At 42.7% G+C, this 24978-nt stretch overlaps 1 protein-coding gene across 8 annotated transcripts in view; it reads left to right on the top strand.

Moving 5' to 3' along the window:
• The first annotated feature begins 1429 nt into the window (after window positions 1-1429).
• The window catches only part of MID2 (midline 2), a 95539-nt gene continuing 71990 nt past the window's right edge, over window positions 1430-24978 (top strand). For 3 of the 8 annotated variants that reach the window (XM_067023230.1, XM_067023229.1, XM_059051341.2), the window contains exons 1-2: window positions 2189-2367; window positions 14182-14897. In XM_067023230.1, coding sequence (XP_066879331.1) covers window positions 14238-14897 — 660 coding nt within the window. In that variant the 5' untranslated portion in view covers window positions 2189-2367; window positions 14182-14237. Of the gene's footprint in view, window positions 1743-2162; window positions 2368-13674; window positions 13907-14181; window positions 14898-24978 lie in introns of those variants that run through there. The other 5 variants (XM_059051338.2, XM_067023228.1, XM_059051343.2 and 2 more) reach the window with 5 other exon arrangements.

Raw genomic sequence — 24978 nt, 5'->3', positions numbered from 1 at the left:
CCTTACTGTTTTCCATAGCAGTTGCACCATTTTACATTTCCACCAACTGTGTACAGTGTTCCAATTTCTCCACATCCTCACCAGCACTTACTATTTTGTTTTGTTTTTTTAAATACTGGTCAGACTAACAGGTGTGAGATGATATCTTATTGTGGTTTTAGTTTGCATTTCCCTGATGAATAGTGATGTTGAGCATCCTTTCATATGCTTGTTAGCCATTTGTATATCTTCTTTGGAGAAATGTCTATTCAAGTCCTTTGCCCATTTTTTAATCGTGTTATTTATTTTGTTATTGGGTTGCAGGGGTTCTTTACATATTAACCCCTTATCAGATATGGTTTGCAAATAATTTCTCTCCATTCTTGCCTTTTCACTGTTGATTCTCCTGTTGCACAGAAATTTTTAAGTTTGATGTAGTCACACTTGTCTATTTTTGCTTTATTTTTGCTTGTGCTTTTGGTGTGACTCTAACTTTTACTTCTCTTAGGTCCAGACTTTCATCAGGCTAGCTTGGTTGTGATTTTTGCCTTCCTTTCCACATCAGTACTCTCTAGCACATTGTTCTGTTTTGATTTCAAATAAATTTATTTATTTATTTTTGGCTGCCTTGGGTCTTTGTTGTGGTGCACAGGCTTCTCATTGCCGTGGCTTCTCTTGTTGCTGAGCACGGGCTCATGGGCTCTAGAGCGCAGGCTCAGTAGTTGTGGCGCACAGACTTAGTTGCTCCGCTGTATGTGAGATCTTCCCGGACCAGGGCTCAAACCCCGTGTCTCCTGCATTGGCAGGCAGATTCTTAACCACTGCACCACCAGGGAAGTCCTAGCACATTGTTTTACAGGGGTGTTGGCTAATTACTATTGGTTCTCTGACGGGATACACCCAGAATTACCTTAATTTTTCTGGAATCATTCCCATGGAAGGTAATGGGAGGCCTATGTGAGAGGGGGTTGTTTCCTCCCATTTTCTCACTTCTTTCCCTTTCATCTCTCCTTTTTCTCCTCTTCCAGAATTTCCTCTGGGGCCTCCTCCTTCCCTCTCCCACCCTCCTCGTGAGTGGGGCGGTGGTCTCTGAGCCAATGACAGGTCAGCCCAAGGGCTGACTCCAGACCAATGAGCGCTTCTAGGTTCCAGATGGACCAATTAGCTTATTAGGGACACTGAATACCTGTATGGCTGGCATCTGTCTCATTGTACTCTTATTAACGACTCTCTTGTTTTGTCCGTCAAGGATTTGAATGTGTAAATGAAGCCGTATTCTCTCTCTCCCTTTTTTTTTGTTTTGTTTTTAAATTTTGGTGGCTTTAATCCATCCCCACAACTTCTGCCCAAGGCCAATAAAACACAGCCATTCTCCCTTTGTAAAAAGAAAGAGGGGTTGGGTTTCCTTCAATTGTCTGCCCTTTTCTGTCTCCTCCACTATTTTTGTTTTACTCTGTAGTTAACTTTGCATAGAGCAGCTTCATCCGAGGACCTGTGCGGTGGACCTAGGCACTCTTTTCTCACTGCCGGTTGCAACCGCCTTTTCGTTGTTCTAACCTGGGGGTTTGTGGGACCAGGGGCTTGGCGGCTGGGAGAAGAGTTTGGCCAGAGCCTTCCTTCTGCATTTCACACACATTCTGCTCTCGCTCGCTCTCTCTCTTACACACACACACACACACACACACACACCCGTTCGGGCCCCTCTCCGTGTGTCTTCCTTCAAGATGACAGGGCTCTGGAGAAAAGGCTGCTGGAATCAGCTGGTAGGTACAGTAGTAGCTCGAACCCCACCCACCCGCTGCCTTTGCTCGCTCAGGTTTCTCCGGTCACTCCTGCCAGGGGAGAAAACATGTAAACGCGCCTCCAGAGGGGGGGCAGGGGGAGCTGGGAGCGGCGGGGGCGGCGGAAGGTGAGCCGGGGAAGGTGGCCGAGCACCGGTGCTGCCGAGCCCTTCCCAGAGCTCCCTCGGGGCGGCAGTCCCAGCCCGGTTCGCCCCCACCCCATCCCCCTTTTCGTCAGGATTGCCTTTTTTTCCCCTCCTTCTGCGGCGGCGGAAATGACAGTGTGGTGCTGCCGCGGTGTCATGGTGCTGCCCCTGGACTGAGGAGCGAAAACTCTTAAGTTTGGCTCGGGAGAACCAGCCGCGGTAGCTTGGCGGCCGCCGTGCTGTCCCCGGCGGGGCGCGCGGGCGGGCGGATCCCAGCTGCTGCGCGGCGGCGGCGACGAAGGCAGGCGGCGGCCTAGAGCGGCGACGGCAACGGCGGCAGCGGCGGCGGCGGCAGACGGAGAGCTCGCGCCGGAGCCCGAGCCAGTTCGCGCAGGAGGCAGGCGAGCACTCGGCGCCCTCGGGCGCGCCGAGGACATGGCCGGCAGCCGGGAATGCTCTGGGTAAAACGCGCCCCCTCGCCGCGGCCCCGGGGGCCGAGCGCCACCGCCGGCGTAGGGCTTGGCCCCGGCTCGGGCCGCGTCTCAGGTGCGGCCGGGGCCCGGCGCGGGCAGAAGGCTGCTCCGGCGCTCGGCGGGGCGTGATGACGGGGCCCGCGAGGCTCGAGGTGGCAGCGGCGACGGAGGGCGCCCCGGCCCGGCCCTGGCTTCCCGTTGCGCCGCTGGGGCCCCGTTGCTGCCCTCCCGGGACGGAGTTTGCACTCCGCGATGCGGGGCGGGGGCGGGTCCGAGGCCTCCCGCGAGCCCGGTCGGGCCGGGTGCGGCCCCTCGAGCGGCTCTCCTGGAGCCTGGGTGCTAGTCTGGGAAAGGGCACCGCCGCCTTCCCACGCTCCCGCGGCCGGCAGCCTCCTCGGCCCGGGCGGCGCCCCTCGGCCGCCCGGCGGTGGCTGCTGCGGCAGCCGGTTGCTGCGGACAGCCTGCCCGCAGGAAGGCCCGGCGAAACTTAATCCCTTTGCTGCCGGGGGAGCGATCCTCGAGTCTCTGTCTGGGTGGTTCCTTATTTCTGGCCTAGCTGTGAAAGCAGCTCAGTGGGGGAGAGGGAAAACTTATAGGTCCCCAGGACAGGCTGCGACTGAACCCGGGAGAGGTGGGGTTTTTCCATTCCTGGCTCGTAAGAATTAAGTAAATAACGGCGGAGTAGATTTACAGAAACATTTTCGGTGATAAGGATTAGGTTACTTAGCATTTCGTATGCAGCGCATTTCTTGGAGGTGTTTCTTCTCGGAGCAGGAAATTGGGGATCCTGGGGTCGTTGGGTTCTTCACTTTCTCTCTTCCACACTCCCCTACCCGCCTTTACGCTCACTCGCCTTCTTCCTACGTGGTCGTCACATCTACCTGCCCACCCGAATCTCCCACCAACCACCCGTCCCCTGGACTCCTCCCCATCAATCTGTGCACTCCCAGCCTCCCAGCCATGCAGCCTCTGGCTTGTGAACCAGTTTGCCTTTTTGAGGGTTTTTGAGTGTGGGGATGGTGGATGGTGATGGTTGTTTGTGAAGAGGAGCCCTTATAAAGGAATATATTAGAGGCTATGTAAATAGACAAGTACTGTGTGTGAGTTGATTCTTCTGATTCTCAAATTGGGCCAAGGGGGCTGCCTTTAACCCCATTCTGTTCCCTCCCAGTACTCTAATCAGTTCTCTGGCAATGTTCCAAAAGAAGGGAAATGCTGAATAGGGAGACTCCCTCCGTTCTCTACCCGGGCTGGTTACCCCTAACCCTCACATGCCCCTTTTCACCTCTCTCCACTGATCACTTCCCTGGGGGGAAAGAGTCTTTGCTATTTTTCTATATTTCTGCCCAATCAATTAACTTAATGCAGATATATAATGTAAATTAGATTTCTCCTGATTGTTCCTCACAACTTGATTTATGTGCTTGAAATACAAGTCTAGGAGCGAAGAAGATCAGAGAGTTCATCCCAAATCTGATGTTGCATTGGCTTTGTGGCCTTAGGACATTCCTATGACCTTTCACTTGTATGAAAGGCATCATATTGTGTTCTGGCTATTGTGAGTTTTGGTTTGGCCCTTTGAAGATGAAAGGGTTCTATAAACTCTCAGCACTATACTTTTGGAAGAAAGTTCTTCATTTACCTTTTATTGGGGTAATAGATTGGGTGTAAGTAGCAACCTTAGTTTACTGGGAACCCTAACTTGCCATTATTAATCCCCTTGGGAGCCAAATATATCACTCTACTTTGGTCCTAAGTCTGTTTCTTTTTTTTTTCCTCTAGTGCACATGCAACTGAATGAAAACATACATAAAAGTAGGCATACAGAGTAATTGGTGATTATTTTACGCTAAGGCTTGAATCATATCTAATGTACTCCAACCTAACAATCTGAGTCAGACTCATTTGAAAACAAACCTCACTAATTTTTAGCCCATATGGGGGCTGGTAGTTAATTTCTACTGAAAAGTGGCATAAATAATTTTAGTCATGGCTATCTGAGCATGATTAACATCTAGCAGTGGTGAGTCAACAATATTTATTGAAAGCACCTACAGTGTGCAGAATCCTCTGTTGACTGGTCTAAGGCCCCAGCCTTGGCCTTGTATCTTGGCCTCCTGCTTGTTTAAGGCCTACCTCCTTACTTGCAGCTCCAGGATGAGGACAGGGAGGGGCTGTGCAGGGCAGGAGTAGAGGCTAGGGACATGAAGGAACGATTGTTTCCCTCCCATTTACTTTCATGACTACTAGACTCCTCATCTAGCATGTTGTACCTTGCAAGGCCACCCCCCGGGAAGTACTGCCGCAAATCAGAATGACTTGCTTGCTTCATGAACATATCATCTGAACAGTGCAGATTGATTTAGGTGAAATTGGTTTAGTTAATCCCTCCTCTAAGTGCAGGGCAACTTGCTCAAACTTGTATATCCTAAAGCAGTGCCAGTGGAGTCTCATAATAGCATCCAAAAATTGCTGTGGGTAGTGAGCCTGTCCATTCCCTCATCCCTCCTCCCGTGAAATCTGCTGACACCATGACAGTTGAGAAGGAAACTGCAGAAGGAGTATGTCTTTGCTACTTGGTGAAGAGGAGAGAATGTCCTCCCTTGACTCTGTCCCTTAGTAGTCAGGTTCTCTCTTTCCCAACAGGGACAGATAGCCCTAAAAAGGAGGTGAAGACAGGGCAGAGGCACAGAATGTGTCTCAAATGGCTGTTCTGAGAGGTACCTGCTTGGCCTTGTGTGTGTGTGTCATTCAGTCTCTATGGGTCTTGGTAAGTCCCTAGCTGTTACGCCATGGGCCTCCGCTGCTAGTGGAGGCCAGGGGGTGTTCCATTTCCAGTTAGCATTAAGTTTTTTGTCTTCTCTTCTGTGCAAAAGGGGAACATGTGGTACTGTGTTTGCGAAGCACCTCCTTACTTAGGCTGAGTGCCTTGACTTAGAGCATTGCATCACCAAGATATGACATGTAACATGTTGATACTGGATATACGACAGTTCAGGAGAGTTCAAAATTGTTCACTTTTTGATGAATTAAATTTGGGTACCAAGGTGGTGTTGTGCTAATGTCTGTATTTCAGGTCTCTCAACAAACATTGTATTCATCACTGAGCAGTGTGAAAAATAGACTAGAAAAGTGTTTCTCAACCAGTGTGTTGGATCATGCTAACATGTGAGAAGACCAGATGAGTGGTTTTGAGACAAGAAGTTCCAACTCCAATGATCCCTCTGTATGGGCTGCTAGCCCTCTTTTTATTTCCCCTCTCTTCCAAGGATCAATATATGTTTCTGTCTCCATTTTCATGAATTAAAACTCTGCTAACAGTCTTCTGTGGGCACTGGAGGTTTGTGGCTCTTTCTGCAGTTTCTCTTTTTCCATCTTACCCTTCTCCATGATCACAGACAGACATATTCTTTTTGACAATCTCCCAGCTCCTGCATTGCCCTTAGAAATCCTGTAAGCTGCTAAGACTACTAGATGGTTAAAGTATGGGTGGTGGAGGGATTTTGAGTAATGTGCCAACATCCACTACTCCCTTTTCTGTGTTGGGTTCAACTGAATACATAATAAGGGTGTTGGTTCTGCCTAAGTGGGTTAGCAAAGTATCCTTAGGAAGACTTGTCCTACTTGGGTTGTTTTCTCCCTGCAGAGCTCTGACTGCCTGACCTTGGGCTTTGTCTCAGACTCTTTCCTGCAGGTCAGACTCCTCTAGTTGATTAACAGCATCCCCAGTCTCTGGATCTTCCTCTTACAGAGACTAGAAGATCTGATAACAAATTCATTGTATAACCTAAAATCCTCCTGAAACAGAAAATCCCGGTATTTACAATTTGCCCAGGTAGGGGTATAATGTATGGGCAAGGTAGACAGCGCTAATGCAGGACAGTGACGTGTCTGAATGTATACAGCCCAGAGATAGAAAAATGGTTTACGGTCCAGAGTCCTCCATCGCTTTGTCTATAGCCCTTTGTTCAGTGTTGCTAAGATCCATGTGGTTCCCAGGGGAGTAGAAGCTTGATTTCAAATAGGCTTCTGTTCTCTGTCCCTTGTTTCTGACCTGAACTTGGGGTCCTCTCAGCCTAACACTCAACAGCATGCCCTACATACATATATTACCAATTTTATTCTGTAGAAGTAGAGATGACTGCCCATCCAGGGGGGGCACTGAATATTAAAAAATTTACAAATATTTTATTGGGTAACAGAGATTGGGAAAGCAGTCCTAGAATAGATGGAAAGCTGTGCTGGTAGCAGTAGGTAAATTAAGTTTGTTCTTCATTTGTTCTCCAGTCTGGAAACTGCTAGTGTAATTGGCATTAAGATAAAGGTGTTATGAATTATACTTAACAATTTGTGACAATTATCATGTGTTACCTTGGCAAATCTGTTTCTTGGTTACTAAGATTAATCTATTGTGTTTGTAGCAGATCTAGGACTTTTAGTTCTGCTATTGTGATATTCCTTTTAATGTTTATGATGACTATATTGTATAAAATAGCCAATGGCTGGATTTAGGAGCTAATTATTGTAAAAAATAAAAAGATCATTAAGGAACTTCCCTGGTTGAGACTTTGCCTTCCAATGCAGGGGGTATGGGTTGGATCCCTGGTGTGGGGGAGCTGGGATCCCACATGCCTTGGGGCCAAAAGGCCAAGACATGGAACAGAAGCAACACTGCCACAAATTCAATAAAGACTTTAAAAATGGTCCACATCAAAACCATCTTTAAAAAAAGTATAGGTCTCAAGTCATTAAAAAATCATTAAATCCATGTACTATAAAATATTAAGTAGGCTTTAATAACCTATTAGACAGGAACTGGCTCTGGTACTGTCAGTCGGTAATCAACCTCCAATCCTGAGCTCACCCTGTGCGTGATAAAAGCTTAAGAAAAAAGAAGAGAGACAGTTCTTCCCTTTGGGGGGGACTCCAGTCTAACAGGGGAGACATATGAGCATAATAAATACCACAAGCAGACCCATGGTCCTCCAGAAAACTTGTGGGGGAGTGTAATTGTCCTCCATTATGTCAACCATGCATTTGGGGTGAATTTCCAAACATGTGCTATTTCCTTAATAACTTGCTCTGTATCTGTCATCTGTGAATGTGTGTTGAGAATATCTGTATTTGTAAAGCAAGTTAATAATTTTATTTTATTCTCATGTGATCCTCACAAGAGCCTGTGAGATGGGTGGGGCAGGTATTTTTCATTTGACAGATGAGGAGGCTGTGGCCCAAACAGTTTAAGTGTCTTACCTGGGATCACTCAGCTAATTCAGTTTAGAGCCAGGACTACAGCCAGGCTCTGTTGTGAGGATCAAATGAGATAGTGGCTTTGGAACCATTTGAGAAATGTAAAATTGGTACACAAATGTAAGGTGACTGTTATTATTAATTATGCTTACTGACCACCTAGCCTCTTTTTTCTGGGTTTCTATTTTCAGTTTATCTTTTTAGGATGAGAATTCTATGCATTGGTTGCCTTTTATGTTCCCAAATGATCATTTCTGAAATTAAAGGGGTCTTTTCCTACTAATAGTATTCTAGATTTGGTTGTCTTCCTTTTCTTCCAAAAGGTGTTGTCATTAGTTTGTACTCCCATGGGACTCTCTTTGCCTTTAGTTGTCCCCTGGAACACCCATTATATCTTCTTTGAAGTACAAAGGCAAAACCAGCCACTGTCCTTGGGCACCTTGGCTTAGCCAAGGGTAAATAATGCATTTTGTTTATTTCCAGTTCCTTTCATGATGATGCCACACCCATCGCTTGTCAGCCTTTCTAGTCACACTAGTAAATAAGACTTGTGTCTTGAGGAGCTGGTTTTCAGTAATCCAAGGTGTCTTTCCTATGTGGTAACAGATAGCAAGAGCTCTGTAATAATAGGATGTCAGAGCTGGAACACATGTTAAAGAGATTGTCTGGTGATTCTGGTCCAACTTGAATGACATTTTGCAGTTAAGGGAACATCAGACTAAGCCAGGACTCATTTGCTCATCCTCCAAGGCAGAGAGATAGTTTCTGGTGTTTTTAGGAAGAGCTCATGGGACATTAATGTTAATATCCTGAAGAATGTAAATCCTACAAGCCAGCTCAATCCTCATTGTACAGTCCAGGGGTCAGGTTGGGTTTTACACTCACGGTTTTTCTGTGAAGAAAGGGAGACTGTGGCTCCTCAGGGAGGTAATGAGAGCCCAGACCCATGCTCCGTGGACCTGAAAGATGAAAACTAGATGGAATATAAGCTGTTGAAATAAGTGGGCATTTAATTATGTTCAAATAACACTTGAAATAATAGCATTCTGCCAAGTGCAAATCATGGCTTCTCTCTCTGATCAGAGTTAACCGAATGTTGGATTTGAAGGGCAACGCTGAAATCAATCTTTCATTTTGTAAGTGCAGAATGTATTGTTTTTATTCTAATCGTCTGCATTGAAAACTCCTCGGGCTTCCCTGGTGGCCCAGTGGTTGAGAGTCCGCCTGCCAATGCAGGGGACACGGGTTCGTGCCCCGGTTCGGGAAGATCCCACATGCCATGGAGCGGCTGGGCCCGTGAGCCATGGCCGCTGAGCCTGCGCGTCCGGAGCCTGTGCTCCGCAACGGGAGAGGCCACAACAGTGAGAGGCCCGCGTACCGCAAAACAAAAACAAAAACAAACAAAAAAAGAAAACTCCTCCTTTGTATTTCTATCTACTCACAGAGCCTTATGATACCTTCTTAAAATTTATTCTCATCAACTTTTTTTTTCAGGAGTCTCAGCCTGAAGGGGGGTGCAGGGTGACGATAAGCCATACAGAAACAATTTTATACTAGAACAAGGGCAAATACATAAGCATCCTTATTTGACTACACAGCAGTAACTAAATGATATGGAAGGGAACAAATCAGTGGATGTGGATGTGGGCATTTGTTTCTTAACGTGGCATTTGGTCTGCCCGCCTAGGCATTTCATCAGTGCATTTTTATGACAAACCATTGTATTTTCTGGCAAAAGCTTCATGATTACCTGTCATTCAGTGACACTCAGGTTTACATCCTGTCTTTATCCTTAGTATATTCTCTAATTCTGCATAGATTAGTGACTCACAAACTTTTTGAAGTTGCAGCACTGCCATTGTTTTATTTTTTGCCATACCACTTCCTCCTGTACTTCCTAAAGATATTTTGTGATCTAGGAGTCAAATATTTTTTAGGAGTCTTACCATTTTTAAATGAATAAAAAATTGGGAGCTGATAATTTTCTGACACCCATTGATCACCAGAGATATCCCAGGTATTGCAAAACATAGACAGGGAATCACTAACCTAGAAGAACAATCGAAAGGAGTAAGCAGTTCAGTAGAGTGTAGAAATAGTACATAATTACACAGTTGACAGTATGGAATAGTGGTTAGCTGTTTGTTCACACTCTGGATTGTGGATTTGAATCTGTTTTAAAAATTAAGGTAAAATCCATATACCATAATATTCACCATTTTAAAGTGTACAATTCAGTGTTTTTTAGTATATTCACAAAGCTGTGCAATCATCACTGCTAATTCCTTGACATTTTCATCATCGCCAAGAGAAAACCCATACCATTAGCAGCCACTCTCCATTCCCTCTAACCCTATGCCCCCCCGACCCAGGCCCTTGACAAACACTAATCTACTTTCTGTTCTTATGGGTTTGCCTATTCTGGGCATTTCCTATAAAGGGAATCATATAATCTGTGACCTTTTGTGACTAGCTTCTTTCACTTAGCATAATGTTTTCAAAGATTATCCATGTCGTAGCATATATCAGTACCTCATTCCTTTTCTTGCTAAATTATATTCTGTTGTATGGACATACCACATTTGTTTATCTGTTCATAAGTTGAGGGATATTTGGATTGTTTCCATCATTTGGTTATTGTGAATAATGCTGCTATGAACATTTGTATACAAGTTTTTGAGTGAGCATATCTTCAGTTCTTTGGGATCATATGGTAACTCTACATTTAACATTTTGAGGAACTGCCAAACTATTTCCCAAAGCAGCTGCATCATTTTACATTCCCACCAGCAATGTATGAGGGTCCCAATTTCTCTATATCCTGGCTGACATTTACTATGTTTTTAAGTTATGGCCATCCTAGTGTGTGTGAAGTAATATTATAGGTATCCTAGTGAGTGGAAAGTGGTATCTCAATGTGGTTTTGATTTGTATTTCCCTAATGGCTAATGATGTTGAATACATTTTCATATGCTTACTGATCATTTGCATATCTTCTTTGGAGAAATGTCTATTCAGATCCTTTGCCATTTAAAATATTTTTTTGCCTTTTTATTGTTGAGCTGTAAGAGTTCTGTGTATTTCTAGATACTTGACCTGTATCACATGTATGATCTGCAAATATTTTTCCTAGTCTGTGAGGTGTCTTTTCACTTTTTTGATGGTGTCATTTATAGTACAGAAGTTTTAAATTTTGATGAAGTCTAATTTAGTTTTTTCTTCAGTTACTTGGGCATTTGGTGTCATCTAAGAAACCCTTGCTTAACCTAAGTTCATGAAGATTTACACTTATGTTTCCTTCTACGAGTTTTATAGTTTCTGTGCTTACATTTAGATTGTGGATCCATTTTGAGTAAATTTTTATGTATAGTGTGAGGTAGGGCTGTAACTTCATCCTTTTGCATGTGGGCATCCGGTTACCCCAGAACCACTTGTAGAAAAGATTAGTATTTCCCTGTTGAATGGTTTTGGAACCCTTATCAAAAGTCAGTTGACCATAAATATATGAGTTTATTTTTGGACTCTCAGTCTTATCTGGTTTTGAATCTTAACTCTGCTACTTGCAAACAAGTGTGACCCTTGACATGTTACCTTTTCTGTTGTTGTAAAATAGTACCTGCCTTTTAGAGGGTTGTTGTGCCTGACACATGGCAAAAGCACAATAAATTTAACGGGGAAATGTGCTTAGGTAATCAGGGAGGTAGGGAAAATGGGAGATAGGTTGAAAGGATGCTGAAATATTAGGAGTGACCAGAACAAGGTGGCCTCATAAATGAGAGATGAGATGAACAGATGTTTGGAGAAGTTGCAAAAATACTCAGTTCCCCAAAATTGTAAAATAAAACAGAACAGAAACAGTATAATAGAAAAAAGTTACTTACCGTAAGGAACAGACTCTAACCATCTTACATTATTCTCTATACAGCCAAAATCATTAAGATAGTTATTTTAAAGCACTGATGTTTGGCTTTTTTTCTGTCAAGGACTCTTTTGAGAACATTTTGAATGCTATGGACAGCCCTCCCCCCCGTGAAAGTGTATATATGATATACATACAGCATCCTTTAAACATTTCTAGAAGGTTCAGGAATCCCTGGTTACAAATCCTATTTTGACCTTATCCAAGGCAATCCTGACCCATAGCATGCTTTCCTAAGTTTAGTTTCATAGTGAGGTTCAAGTGTCTCACTTAGTCAGGAACAGCTTTTAGGACTGTAGGAAAATTCGCAGAGCTTTTCCTCTGTACAGAAGAATTAATATGGCATGATCCTAAGATTTAGAAGAGTTTTGGTACTCTAATTGTTTTTGTAAAGGTTACAACACAGAGGCAGGTCTATCAGCAATGCATCTTGACCAACTATAATTTTGGCAGGAGGCCTTACTCAGTCCTCCCAGGTAGCTTCCAACACAGACACTGAGGAATGCAGACCTGCAGTTCTGGAAGAGACAGTAATAGAAATGCAGAGTAAGGTGGAGATGGGCCTAGAAGAAAGAGATATGATTCTGAAAGGGACTAGGAGTGAGAGGCAGATTCAGAGAAACTCAGAGGGACACAGAGAGACACAAATAGAAGTGGAAACATGGTATCTAGAAACCCTCTTGTAAATAGTCAAGATATTTGTCACGTGAAGGAGGTGAGATGATTGAAATAAAGGTGTGTGGGAAAGAGCACAGGCCTTGGCATTAGACTGCCCCAGTGCTCTGGGTGTGTATGTTCCTGGTTCATTTACTTAATAACACTGAGCCCCAGTTTCCCAACCATAATATGCGTATAGTATTAGTACCTTCCGTACAGCCTTCCTGATAGAATTTAATGAAATATTGTGTGTAAAGTTCTTAACATGGCACTCAGAATACAGGAGGTGCTCAATAAATGCTAGATCCCTTCTTTAACTTCCTCTACTTGAAGGGATCCTTCATTTAACAATTTTTAAATACTCTGTGAGTGTGAGGCACTGTACTATGAATAAAAATATGAAATAGTTGATGCCCTCAAGGAGCAAGGAGGGTTAGCTGGAGACATAGATGTGTAAATGAAATAAAACAGAATGTTCTGGAAGCCACCAAGTGGTTGAAGTGATAAACATGTTCAGTGAGAGAACTCCTAGGTTTCTAGGCTTGGATGGTGATATTCAACAGATAGGGAAAATTGGAAGAGGAGCAGGTGTTTTATTTTGAGGGGCAGGGAAGAATAGCAGGTTCATTTATGGACGTGTTGAATTTGACCAATGGAACTACCAAAGGCAATATTCCTGCCTTGAGTGGAAGTTGGAATCTATCATCTCTAAAGTCTCTTCCAATTCTAAGAGTCTATGATATATGTACATTTTAATTGTTTTACTTTTTCATCTCTGTAGATGAATGCTGATAGATTATATAAGCTACAAAATACTAGCCAACAATTTCTAAGCTCTTGTAAATTGTAGAATAAGAATACCATACACCTCACTTTAAAAAAAAGTGGTTATACAAACATCTAAACTTATCAAACCAGCTGAGAGTGACCGTTTTACAAAAAGATTCTTCACTTTTACAGTCCAATTTCCTATAGATTTCCATTAAATAGCTAGTTAGTTCAGTGCACTTAAAAGGTTTGATTTAGAAACAGCTTTTAGGGATACATCTATTGTACTTATGCACAGTGTATAATTGTACTCAGTATTTAAGTTTCCCGTGAGAGGGCTATGCAGAAATCCTTGACAGATGACAAAACCTGAACAAATACCAGTGGCAGAATCAAACTTTCAAGCCCTGATGAGAGTCTCCGGTGATAGTGAGATGATGAACAAAAGTTGTTCAAAAGCAAAAGATGCCTTTCTCTTTCCTATAAATAAGACGAACACTTTAAACCAACAAAATATATTTTATATTTTAATATTTTTTTCTATTTGTCTCTAGTAACTCAGTTTACTAGAAATAGGATGGAACAGAAATTTCCATGTGTGGTAACAGGAAATAATAATTCAAGTTCACACATCTGAAGAACTTATTATCCTGTGCCGAGAACTACATTTTTCTAAAGCTCTCTCTTCTCTTTTCATGCAGGCTCTGAGAATGGGATCGTTTCAAGAACTAGAGAGTTAGTTTCAAATATGGCCTTGTTTTCCTTCCACTAGATGTGAAATAGGAGCAGCCTCTATATTTTAACTGGAAGTAAAATAGAGAACAATATTGGAGAATGGAGACTGAGAATTTGGCAGGGCCTCAGATGCATCATAGTCCAGGACAAGAGATGTCAGTGGAGAGGGTGTGTGAGAGACTGATCCGCACCAGTGTGGTGAGTTGGAACAGGAATGTGAGTCAGTAAACCGGGATTCAGAGATGGCCTCTAGCTTCAATTTATTAGTGCAGGAAAATAAACCCAGGCATTTGTCAAAAACAAGGTTGAAAGAGGGAGAATGGCTTTTTGATTAATTCCCAACTCACTTTCCTATTGCTCCAGCGTCCCTGGGGAATCCAGCCTGTAAAACCTCCATTGGTTAGTGTGTAATTATGCTACATCCGTGTTTCCTTTGGAAATGCTTAATGACTCTTGCTTCGTGTTCCTTGCAGGTGAAAGCCCAGCCTCTGTGGTTCTTAATGCCTCAGCAGGATTATTTTCACTAAAGATGGAAACATTGGAGTCTGAATTGACCTGTCCAATCTGCCTAGAGTTGTTTGAAGACCCCCTTCTGCTCCCTTGTGCTCACAGCCTCTGCTTCAGCTGTGCCCATCGCATCTTGGTCTCGAGCTGCAGCTCTGGTGAATCCGTTGATCCCATTACTGCTTTCCAGTGTCCTACGTGCAGGTATGTTATCTCACTGAACCACCGGGGCCTGGACGGCCTCAAGAGGAATGTGACTCTGCAGAACATTATTGACCGCTTCCAGAAGGCTTCCGTCAGTGGACCCAATTCCCCAAGTGAGAGCCGCCGGGAGAGGACTTACAGGCCCAGCAGCACCATGTCTAGTGAGCGAATTGCTTGCCAGTTTTGTGAGCAGGACCCGCCAAGGGATGCAGTGAAAACATGCATCACCTGCGAGGTCTCTTACTGTGACCGTTGCCTGCGGGCCACGCACCCCAATAAGAAACCTTTCACCAGCCACCGCCTGGTGGAACCAGTGCCGGACACACATCTTCGAGGGATCACCTGCCTGGACCATGAGAATGAGAAAGTGAACATGTATTGTGTATCTGATGACCAATTGATCTGTGCCTTATGCAAACTGGTGGGGCGTCACCGAGACCATCAGGTCGCGTCCCTGAATGATCGGTTTGAGAAGCTCAAGGTAAGGGATCTGGGAGATACCCCTTACACGACTTTGTCTCTTTATACACAGTTATACAGTTAGCAAGTTCCCTAATAAAACAGGTCACCTTTTCTATGTGACAAGTGAATTAACTCCAGATTCTTCTCGTGACAAATAGCCTCCTCGCCTGCAGGCTCTCACTGGAACCTGTTTTCATCTGTTGCACAAACCTGCTTGCGTTCGTTCACCTCTGGCCAGTTCTGGGGGAATTAGCCTATGGCTCATACTAATAGTACATTCAGGGAACCAGCACCCTCTCTCCTCTGACAGTGATATATTGTAACCTATATATCTTTGCCATGATCTTTCTACCTCTTCTTTTAAGTATGTGAGTACCCGTGTAGGTGTATTACAATTAGCATATGTGCTGATTTGCATATATATGCATATAGTTATGGCAAGCTCGGGTGTGTCTCTGGTATGTGTGGGTGGAGGTGTCTGGGTGTATCTATGTATGTGAGAGGTTTTTGTGGAGGACAGCAGTGTATGTGTCGGCACACTCAGTACAGTAAATAAACAAAGCTTTGGTATTGGCCACTACAAATTGCCGCCAAGCCCTTAAGAGGGGGCTAATTCTTAACTTTCCTTAAAAAACAGAGCAAAACAAAACAAACAGACAAAAAAGGGACTTCAGTGTACCACAAAGTTAGGAGGGATAATCAAATACCTGAACTAAAAATTTAAACTGAAGGCAATAAATATTTAATCCAGTATCATATTTTGTGCCAGTGTTCATTTTGAAGTGCTTGTTTGCAGTCTCTGCCTGGGAAGTTCCTGTTCAGTGGCCAGAGTTTTCTGAAGTTGTTCTGCCAGCATAGTATTTATATGCAAGTCTAAGTGCCTATTTTTTAAAAGCACTAGTACATTTGTTGATGCTAACAAATGTCAGATCCAGCAAAATTGTTTCATTCCCGTTGCCTGTCTGCTATGTGGCTTGATTTCTCTTAAGAAGCTACTTAACAGAAATTCCAGAAAAATAAAATGTTTAACTGAATAATAACATTACCACTCCAAAATCAGGCCTAGATATATAAGCCAAGCTGGAAGGAAGACCCAGATGGGATGGAAGGAAGGCAATAAGGGAGTGGAGATCTTCCTCTTGCCATGCTACGGAAAAGTCATTGTAACGTATGTAAAAATTATGATGTTGTTGAGGGTAGTAATACTCAGAATACGATACATTTTCCCTTCTGTAATTTACTGAAAACAACATTGAGAGTCACACTGACAATGGTTTGTGCTGTTTTTGATTTTTTATTTACATTTAATATTTATAAATTTGTACAAAGTTTAATGTTTGTTGATTTCCCTAAGGGTGATATTCTCATTCATATCAAGACTGCAGAGAGCAACAATCTCAATGGCTGCAATGCTTTTTTTCCCCCATTTTAAATTTTTTTTTTTTTTTTTTTTTTTTTTTTTTTTTTGCGGTATGCGGGCCTCTCACTGTTGTGGCCTCTCCCGTTGCGGAGCACAGGCTCCGGACGCGCAGGCTCAGCGGCCATGGCTCACGGGCTCAGTTGCTCCGCGGCATGTGGGATCTTCCCGGACCAGGGCACGAACCCGTGTCCCCTGCATCGGCAGGCGGATTCTCAACCACTGCGCCACCAGGGAAGCCCCCCCATTTTAAATTTTTATTTATTTATTTTTAAACATCTTTATTGGAGTATAATTGCTGTACAATGGTGTGTTAGTTTCTGATTTATAACAAAGTGAATCAGTTATACATATACATATGTTCCCATATCTCTTCCCTCCTGCGTCAGCCTCCCTCCCACCCTCCCTATCCCAACCCTCTAGGTGGTCACAAAGCACAGAGGTGATCTCCCTGTGCTATACGGCTGCTTCCCACTAGCTATCTATTTTACATTTGGTAGTGTATATATGTCCATGCCACTCTCTCACTTCGTCTTAGCTTACCCTTTCCCCTCCCCATATCCTCAAGTCCATTCTCTACGTCTGCATCTTTATTCCTGTCCTGCCCCTAGGTTCTTCAGAACCATTTTTTTTAGATTCCATATATATATGTTAGCATACAGTATTTGTTTTTCTCTTTCTGACTTACTTCTCTGTATGACAGTCTCTAGGTCCATCCACGTCTCAACAAATGACTCAATTTCGTTCCTTTTTATGGCTGAGTAATATTCCATTGTATATATGTACCACATCTTCTTTATCCATTCGTCTGTTGATGGGCATTTAGGTTGCTTCCATGACCTGGCTAGTGTAAATAGTGCTGCAATGAACATTGGGGTGCATGTGTCTTTTTGAATTATGGTTTACTCTAGGTATATGCCCAGTAGTGGGATTGCTGGATCATATGGTAGTTCTATTTTTAGTTTTTTAAGGAACCTCCATACTGTTTTCCATAGTGGCTATATCAATTTACATTCCCACCAACAGTGCAAGAGGGTTCCCTTTTCTCCACACCTTCTCCAGCATTTATTGTTTCTAGATTTTTTGATGATGCCCATTCTGACTGGTGTGTGGTGATACCTCATTGTAGCTTTGATTTGCATTTCTCTGTTGATTAGTGATGTTGAACATCCTGTCATGTTTTTGTTGGCAATCTGTATATCTTCTTTGGAGAAAAGTCTATTTAGGTCTCTGCCCATTTTTGGATTGAGTGGGGGTTTTTTTGATATTGAGCTGCATGAGCTGCTTATATATTTTGGAGATTAATCCTTTGTCCGTTGATTCATTTGCAACTATTTTCTCCCATTCTGAGGGTTGTCTTTTCATCTTGTTTATGGTTTCCTTTGCTGTGTAAGAGCTTTTAAGTTTCATTAGGTCCCATTTGTTTATTTTTGTTTTTATTTCCATTTCTCTAGGAGGTGGATCAAAAAGGATCTTGCTGTGATTTATGTCATGGAGTGCTCTGCCTATGTTTTCCTCTAAGAGTTTGATAGTTTCTGGACTTACATTTAGGTCTTTAATCCATTTTGAGTTTATTTTTGTGTATGGTGTTAGGGAGTGTTCTAAATTCATCCTTTTACATGTAGCTGTCCAGTTTTCCCAGCACCACTTATTGAAGAGGCTGTCTTTTCTCCACTGTATATCCTTCCCTCCTTTATCAAAGATAAGGTGACCATATGTGTGTGAGTTTATCTCTGGGCTTTCTATCCTGTTCCATTGATCTATATTTCTGTTTTTGTGCCAGTACCATACTGTCTTGATTACTGTAGCTTTGTAGTATAGTCTGAAGTCCAGGAGCCTGATTCCTCCAGCTCCATTTTTCTTTCTCAAGATCGCTTTGGCTATTCAGGGCCTTTTTTGTTTCCATACAAATTGTGACATTTTTTGTTTTAGTTCTGTGAAAAATGCCATTGGTAGTTTGATAGGGATTGCACTGAATCTGTAGATTGCTTTGGGTAGTATATTCATTTTCACAATGTTGATTCTTCCAATCCAAGAACATGGTATATCTCTCCACCTGTTTGTATCATCTTTAATTTCTTTCATCAGTGTCTTATAGTTTTCTGCATACAGGTCTTTTGTCTCCTTAGGTAGATTTATTCCTAGGTATTTTATTCTTTTTGTTACAATGGTAAATGGGAGTGATTTCTTAATTTCTCTTTCAGATTTTTCATCATTAGTGTATAGGGATGCAAGAGATTTCTGTGCATTAATTTTGTATCCTGCTACTTTACCAAATTCATTGATTAGCTCTAGTAATTTTCTGGTAGAGTCTTTAGGATTCTCTGTGTATAGTATCATGTCATCTAGTGGCTGCAATTGTTAGACTCCCAGGATGGTAGGCTTTGGATTTGGTCTAGTTGAAGCCCTATGCTTTAAAGTGGTATGAATGGAGGCTTTGAGAGGTTAAGCAATTTGGTCAAAGTCCCAGAACTGGAACTGGAACTCAGCTTCTAGAGCAGAGTTGAATTAAGTACCCTTTCTATTGCAGCCTGCTGCCACTTTGTTTTGGACCTGAATTTTCCCTATGAAATGTGATTTGAAACTTACTTTTATGCTCCAGCAACTGCACATTTCATGGGTCACAGATAAACGGTTAACAGCATCAAGGAAAAGACATAGTATAAACTTACAGCTTTTTAATGGCAAGAGGTGGGGGCGGGGTGCAGGAAGAGTGGGGGACATGGAGAGGTAGAACAATCTCTTGCCAAATATTTGCAGGTGTTGGAACTATAATAAGGCATTGGCCTTGAGAAATATTCCAAACAGAAAAATCTGTATCCATATGTACTGTTGAGATAACAAAAGACTGGATAGAATAACCCTGTATCTACAGAGCACCAGCTTTTTGAAAACATCCGAAAACATGAAAACATTGGATGATTGATTAGATATTTGGCATCGTGCAGCTAAAGTCCTTGTTTCCAGGGATAGATGGAACACAAAAGTATTTTACCAAAAGATCCTTTACTCTGTAACTAATCAGTAATTTTTGGAGAAAGAGAGGCCAAGTTTTGAATCGTTCCCCTTTAAGTTTTTAGGAAATGTGCAGAAAATTCAGATTATAAATTAAGTGGAAACTTCTTTGCTCATTTTTGGACAGAGAGTGGAAACATATGAATCATTCCCAACCGTGTGGTTTGTTATGTTGTCTGGAACATCTTGGGCTTTGAGGGGGGAGAGGGAGGTGCTGCTTGTGTGAGAGGGGGATGGAGTGGGGTAGGAGTCACTTTGGTTTGGTGCCAAGTATAAAAGGATATTAGTTCTCCACATTAAGCAGAGAGGAAGTCTGACTTTTAGCGTCACATATCCTCACTTCTTTGAGTTAATTTTAATTTAGAAAAGCATTTAGGATTATCCCCTTAATCTGCTTGATTCTTCCCCAAGGAGAGAGGAGAAAGCCAGCTGTCAGAAGCTATGGGGGAGATGGCCTTGAGCATACTCCCCTGGCCCTGAGAGGAGCACGGGAGTCCTACAGGAGAAGGGAAAGGGGTTTGACTTTCTGGCCAGTGACTGATACAGTGTTTGTTTGTACTTTTTTGTTCTGGAGATGCATTGTTGGCATTTATAACTACACTTTTTTTTTTTTTTTACTAATCCCTGATTAGGATTAGTGGTCTCTAATATTTATTTGTTCAATAAAGAATAGACAGATCATTACATTATAGATGAAAGGTCAGAATAACCAGAAGCAAGCCTGTCATCTTAACATGTACTCAAAATGGAATAGAGGGTTTGGGATACTTAGTATAGTTTATTATCCTTAGTTAATTGTCCAGTCTACCTAAATATCCTTCAGAAGGCTACCAGTGGTTCTTCAATTTGAAAGAATAATTGTGTTTATCACAGTTATTACAGTTGTAAGGCCTATCAAAGTAACTATTTTCTCTATTCTCTTTTCATTTACTACTCCCAATATATATCTTAGTTCATGATCTGTGCTGCGTTTCTAATGCTTCACATTTTAGAGTTTTCATTGTCACATGACTTCCTCCCCTTAGAAAAGACTGATATTACTGTATTAATAAATGTGGCTTTATAAAAGAGGTCAAATTTGGGTTACTCTCTATTGGTGACAGATCTCAACTCAATATTCCAAGTTCTGTACAACTTGGTTCTCATGCTTGCCCAGCTGTCTTTTCTCCCTGCCACTCTCAAACATGTTACCTTCACCTGTCCAGTCTAACCTGTCTGTTAAACATCCTACTCTCTTTCCTGACTCTTAACTTTCACTCATACTGTTCTCTTGGCCTGCTTAGGAATCCTACCTATTCTTTAGTGCTCAATTAAAATCCCACAAGGCCACTCCAACATACCCCAGCTATACCATAAATTCTTTGGGGGCCAGGCACAATGTCTTTTATTTCTCCAATGTCTTCCTTAGTGTCTGACACACATAGTATATGCTCAAGAAATCCAAGTGAATTAAATCTTTATAATGGATTTGCAGTAAATATACCCAGCATCTATAGCTTGTTTCCATACTCATAAGATATAAAGCTATCTTACCATTATGAATACCTTAGAAGTCTGGGGAGAAAAATCTCCTGTGAACTACTGATGATGTTAAAAACCACAGTGTTAGCAAATGTACTATATGTCCTTAATTTTAGGTGCCTATCCATTTTGATTGCTGGATTTTCCAACTGCCTAACCCCCTGGTGACATCTGTATAAATCAGATGTGATTATTGTAATTCTCTTTGAGAGTGATGGCTCCACATTTCCATGCCCACAGCCTGCCAAAAATATAGCTGATGAAAACCAGGGGGAATAGAGGAATTTCCTGAAAGGAATAAACAAGTACATTTTCTTTATCTCATTACATTTCCACAAATTCATTACTACAAATAATTCTTTTTTTAAGATATTGGAAATATCTGTTTCTTTTTACAAAATATTTCTTTATTTCTTTCTTCATTTATTTGGCTGCATTGGATCTTAGTTGCAGCATGTGGGATCTTCACTGTGGTATGCGGGATCTTTCATTGCTGCGTGCCGGCTCTTCTTGCGGTGCGTGGGCTCTTCATTGTGGCATGTGGGCTTCTCTAGTTGTGGCATGCAGGCTCTAGAGCACACAGGCTCAGTAGTTGTGGCTCGGACTTAGTTGCCCCATGACATGTGGGATTTTAGTTCCCCAACCAGGGATCGAACCCATGTCCCCTGCATTGGCAGGTGGATTCTTAACCCCTGGACCACCAGGGAAGTCCCTACAAATAATTCTTAAATGTAGTTACATTTACCTATCAGGGGTCTTGTTTTTATAAAATATTACCTGGTATTAGAGTAAGCTTTTTTGTTATGGGAAAGTAAAATACACACACCACACACACAAAGAGAGACTGAGACAGAGAGAGCTAAAGATTGCCAAAGAGAAGGGAGATATGAGACTTGGAGAATATTCAAAGGAAAACCGCAAAGAGAGTCGAAAGGTTGGAAAATACGTTATTCTAGAATCTTATTGTAGTTGGTCACTTGTCCTTCTTCCTACTCAGTCACTCCATCATCTACCCACCCATTCTCACTCAGCCATCACCCTTCTCCCAGTCGTTTGTCTACTCACCCACTCCTGTCTGCCAAAACAGATACCCTCTCAACTTATCTACCAATGGACATTTGACTGTTTCTGAACCAGTATGAATATGAGTATCAGAGAAGGAAGGAGAAATATATTTATGAGAGACTGGGTTGAGAGAGGGCATATTTGCATACATCTGTATGTGCCATTATATACAAGTGTGTGTATTTCTGCATGGGTGAGTGGCTGCGAATTTAATCTGTGTGTGTCTACGTGTATCTATAAATGTGTGTCACTGTGTGTGAGGAGGAGAGAGTGCCTGTGTTAGTCTTCTGTGGGCTTATCTGTGGATAACTTGGGTATGAGGGGGCCATGAGTGTAGGGCAAGTTTTCTGTGGTCACCCTAGGGAGAGTTAGGGCTTCAGTAGAACCTATCCTGAGACTAGGGATCTCCCTAATAAATGAGCCTCATGATGAGACCAATCTTCAGTGGAGACTAGGGTGGGTTACCATAGCTGAGGGAACAGAAAAAGTTGTTTCTCACTTTCACTCACTTAGGTACTGAATCACAGTAGCTAAATATTATAAGAGCAAAGCATTTGTGTCTAGATTTGGACTCTCTAAGGTATGGTGGTGGATGTGTGTGCATGGGGTGGGCGTAATATCTGTCATGGGGTTTTTCAGCAAAACCAGCCTTCAGCTCAACAATCATAAAATCATTCTTGCTTGTAGATCTGGCTTCTCTGTGGTCTCTTAATTGTCCAAGACTTGCTCCCCATTACTTATAATATGTATAAATCTGTACATGTTTTGTATGTGTGTGAGAAGGTAAAAGATGCATTTTATTCCATTTCTACTCGAACTGTGTGCTAAGACTCATTTGAACCCCCTTTTCCCCCCCTCCAATAATTGTATTGATTCTCTGGCTCTACTCTCACATAGTATTAACAGGACTCTGTGTTGGAAGATGTTTTCTTTTGTTTCTTAGGTTTGAGAGCAAGTTTAGCTAGTGGATACTCCAACTACCTGTGTTCTTATCCTTCTGTTATTCTTTTATTTCTTTGTCCCAAGTCTCCTCCTCATCAACATCTGAAAGAGCTAACAATCATCAGTCTGAGAACAGCTTACAAAACGTTGACTCAGAGATTGTTCTTGGGTGGATGAAAATCCTGTCTGTTATTATTGGGCAAGAGAACGTGTTACAGAAGTATAATATAGGTGAAGAAAGATTAAAGAAACAAGAATTATTGAACCCAAAGAAGTGAGGTTTAAAGGGGAAAATGTGATAATGACACTCAAGTTCATGAAGGGTTGATAGAATGAGGCACTCTCTTGTTCTTTATCTCCCCTGAAGATGCACCAGACAAGAACTTAAACTGTAGCCCCAGGGAGTTAGGCCAGGGGCTCAGTTCATTCATTTAAAAAACAATTAATGAACATGCACTTTGTTTATTAAACACTTAAATTGTTCAAGTCATTGTAGTAGGAGCTGGGGACACAGGAACTAAGGCACAGTGCCCACCTTACTGAGCTCAAAGCTCAGTAAGGGAGATAGGTAAGGACATCTTTGAATTCAGTATGGTAAGTGCCATGGCAGAGGTTTGCACAGGGTTCTCTGAAGCATAGAGGGAGGGTCATGAAAGGAAGTCATTGAGCTCAAAAGCAGGGAATCATAAATGAATTCATTGGAGAAGAGGGCCAACTGGAGAGAGACTGTGAAGAAAGAATTGACAGGACTTGGAGAACGACTGTCGTGGTTATAGATGATGGAGGGAAAGAATTAAAAATGATTTTTGAGGAGGAGATGTCTTGAAGAATGGTGGTATCGGGCACAGAAATAGAGAAATTAGGAAGGGACTAGCAGTTTTGGGTGATGACTTCAGACTTAAGTCTGAAGGTGCCAAGCACTAGAAAAGGGGTTGCAGTTCCAGTAATAAAGACAGCACATCCCAACCCTGGTGGAGGTGTCAGCGTAGTGTGCAGAGGCAGACAAGTGAGGACACAGTTACAAGACAGTGTGGTGAGTCCTGTGGCAGTGGAGGCACGGGGCGGGTGTGTGTGGTGTGTGTGTGTGTGTGTGTGTGTGTGTGTGTGTGTGTGTGTGTGCGCGCGCGCGCGCGCATAGCAGGGGCATCAGAAGAGACTTTGGGTGGTGTTTTGGACCCCTAGTTGGGGGACAGGGATGGGGTCAGGGACAAGGAGTGTTCTAGTCCAGAGAAAATAGTTTGTTCAAATATCTGGTGGAGATAGAGCATGGGGCAATCTCAGAAAGGGCAAGTGTTCCAGAAGGGGTTGAAATTCAGGCCTTTGTGGTGGCTGAAGGATCAGGGCCAGAGACATAGGTTTGAGGGTCTTTAGAGTGGAGGTAGAGCCAGGCAGTAGGGAGCTGAGTGAAGGCTGAGGAGTGAGCCTTGCAGCACACTCCTCTAGAAGGTAGACAGAGAGGAAGGGCAAGTGAAGGAGAAAGGGGAGGATGTGTATGAGAGGCAGGAACCGAAGAGGAATCATGCAAGTGGAATACAATATGGAGGCCTCCGGGAAAGTAGAGTGGTTTCAGCTCAAAATGAACACTGGATTTAGGTTTTTAGTATAGGTTTTCTTTTCGAAGGTCCAAATAATAATTTATACATTTAAGCTAGAGATTTAACCATGCTATGCACCTGAACAGAGGGAAAAGAAAAGAATGTGGGATTGTTTGTGTAACATTTCTGATAAGGGGACTGGGAGAGGGTGTGTCTTTGCTAGATGATTTCAGAACCTTCTGAGAAGAGGAGGGCTGGCTTTCACCTGGCTTGAAGACCAGTCTGGTGATTCCCCAGCAAACCTCCGGTAGAGTAGACCTCATACCTCCAGTATGTCACCTGCATCTCATTCTGGGACATAGCCCGTGTCTATACAACAGCGAATAAATGTTTGGGGAAAGAATAAACTCAGGCATAAGGGTGTGGGCTTCAGTTTGTGGACCAGATGGTGTGTTCTGCTGTTGAAAGGCCATATGTAATTGATACATAAAGTGACAGACTGAAGCAAAAGCAAAGTAAGTATTTTAAGACAAGTGGTTAGAAAAAGAAGGCAGAATGTGACCCCAGAAGTGTGCTAAGATTTTGGCTACTGGCTTTTGGAAGAG

Source organism: Kogia breviceps, chromosome X (assembly GCF_026419965.1).
Source record: "Kogia breviceps isolate mKogBre1 chromosome X, mKogBre1 haplotype 1, whole genome shotgun sequence".
NCBI classification, from domain to species: Eukaryota; Metazoa; Chordata; class Mammalia; order Artiodactyla; family Physeteridae; genus Kogia; species Kogia breviceps.
This window is presented reverse-complemented; position numbering and strand designations above follow the sequence as displayed.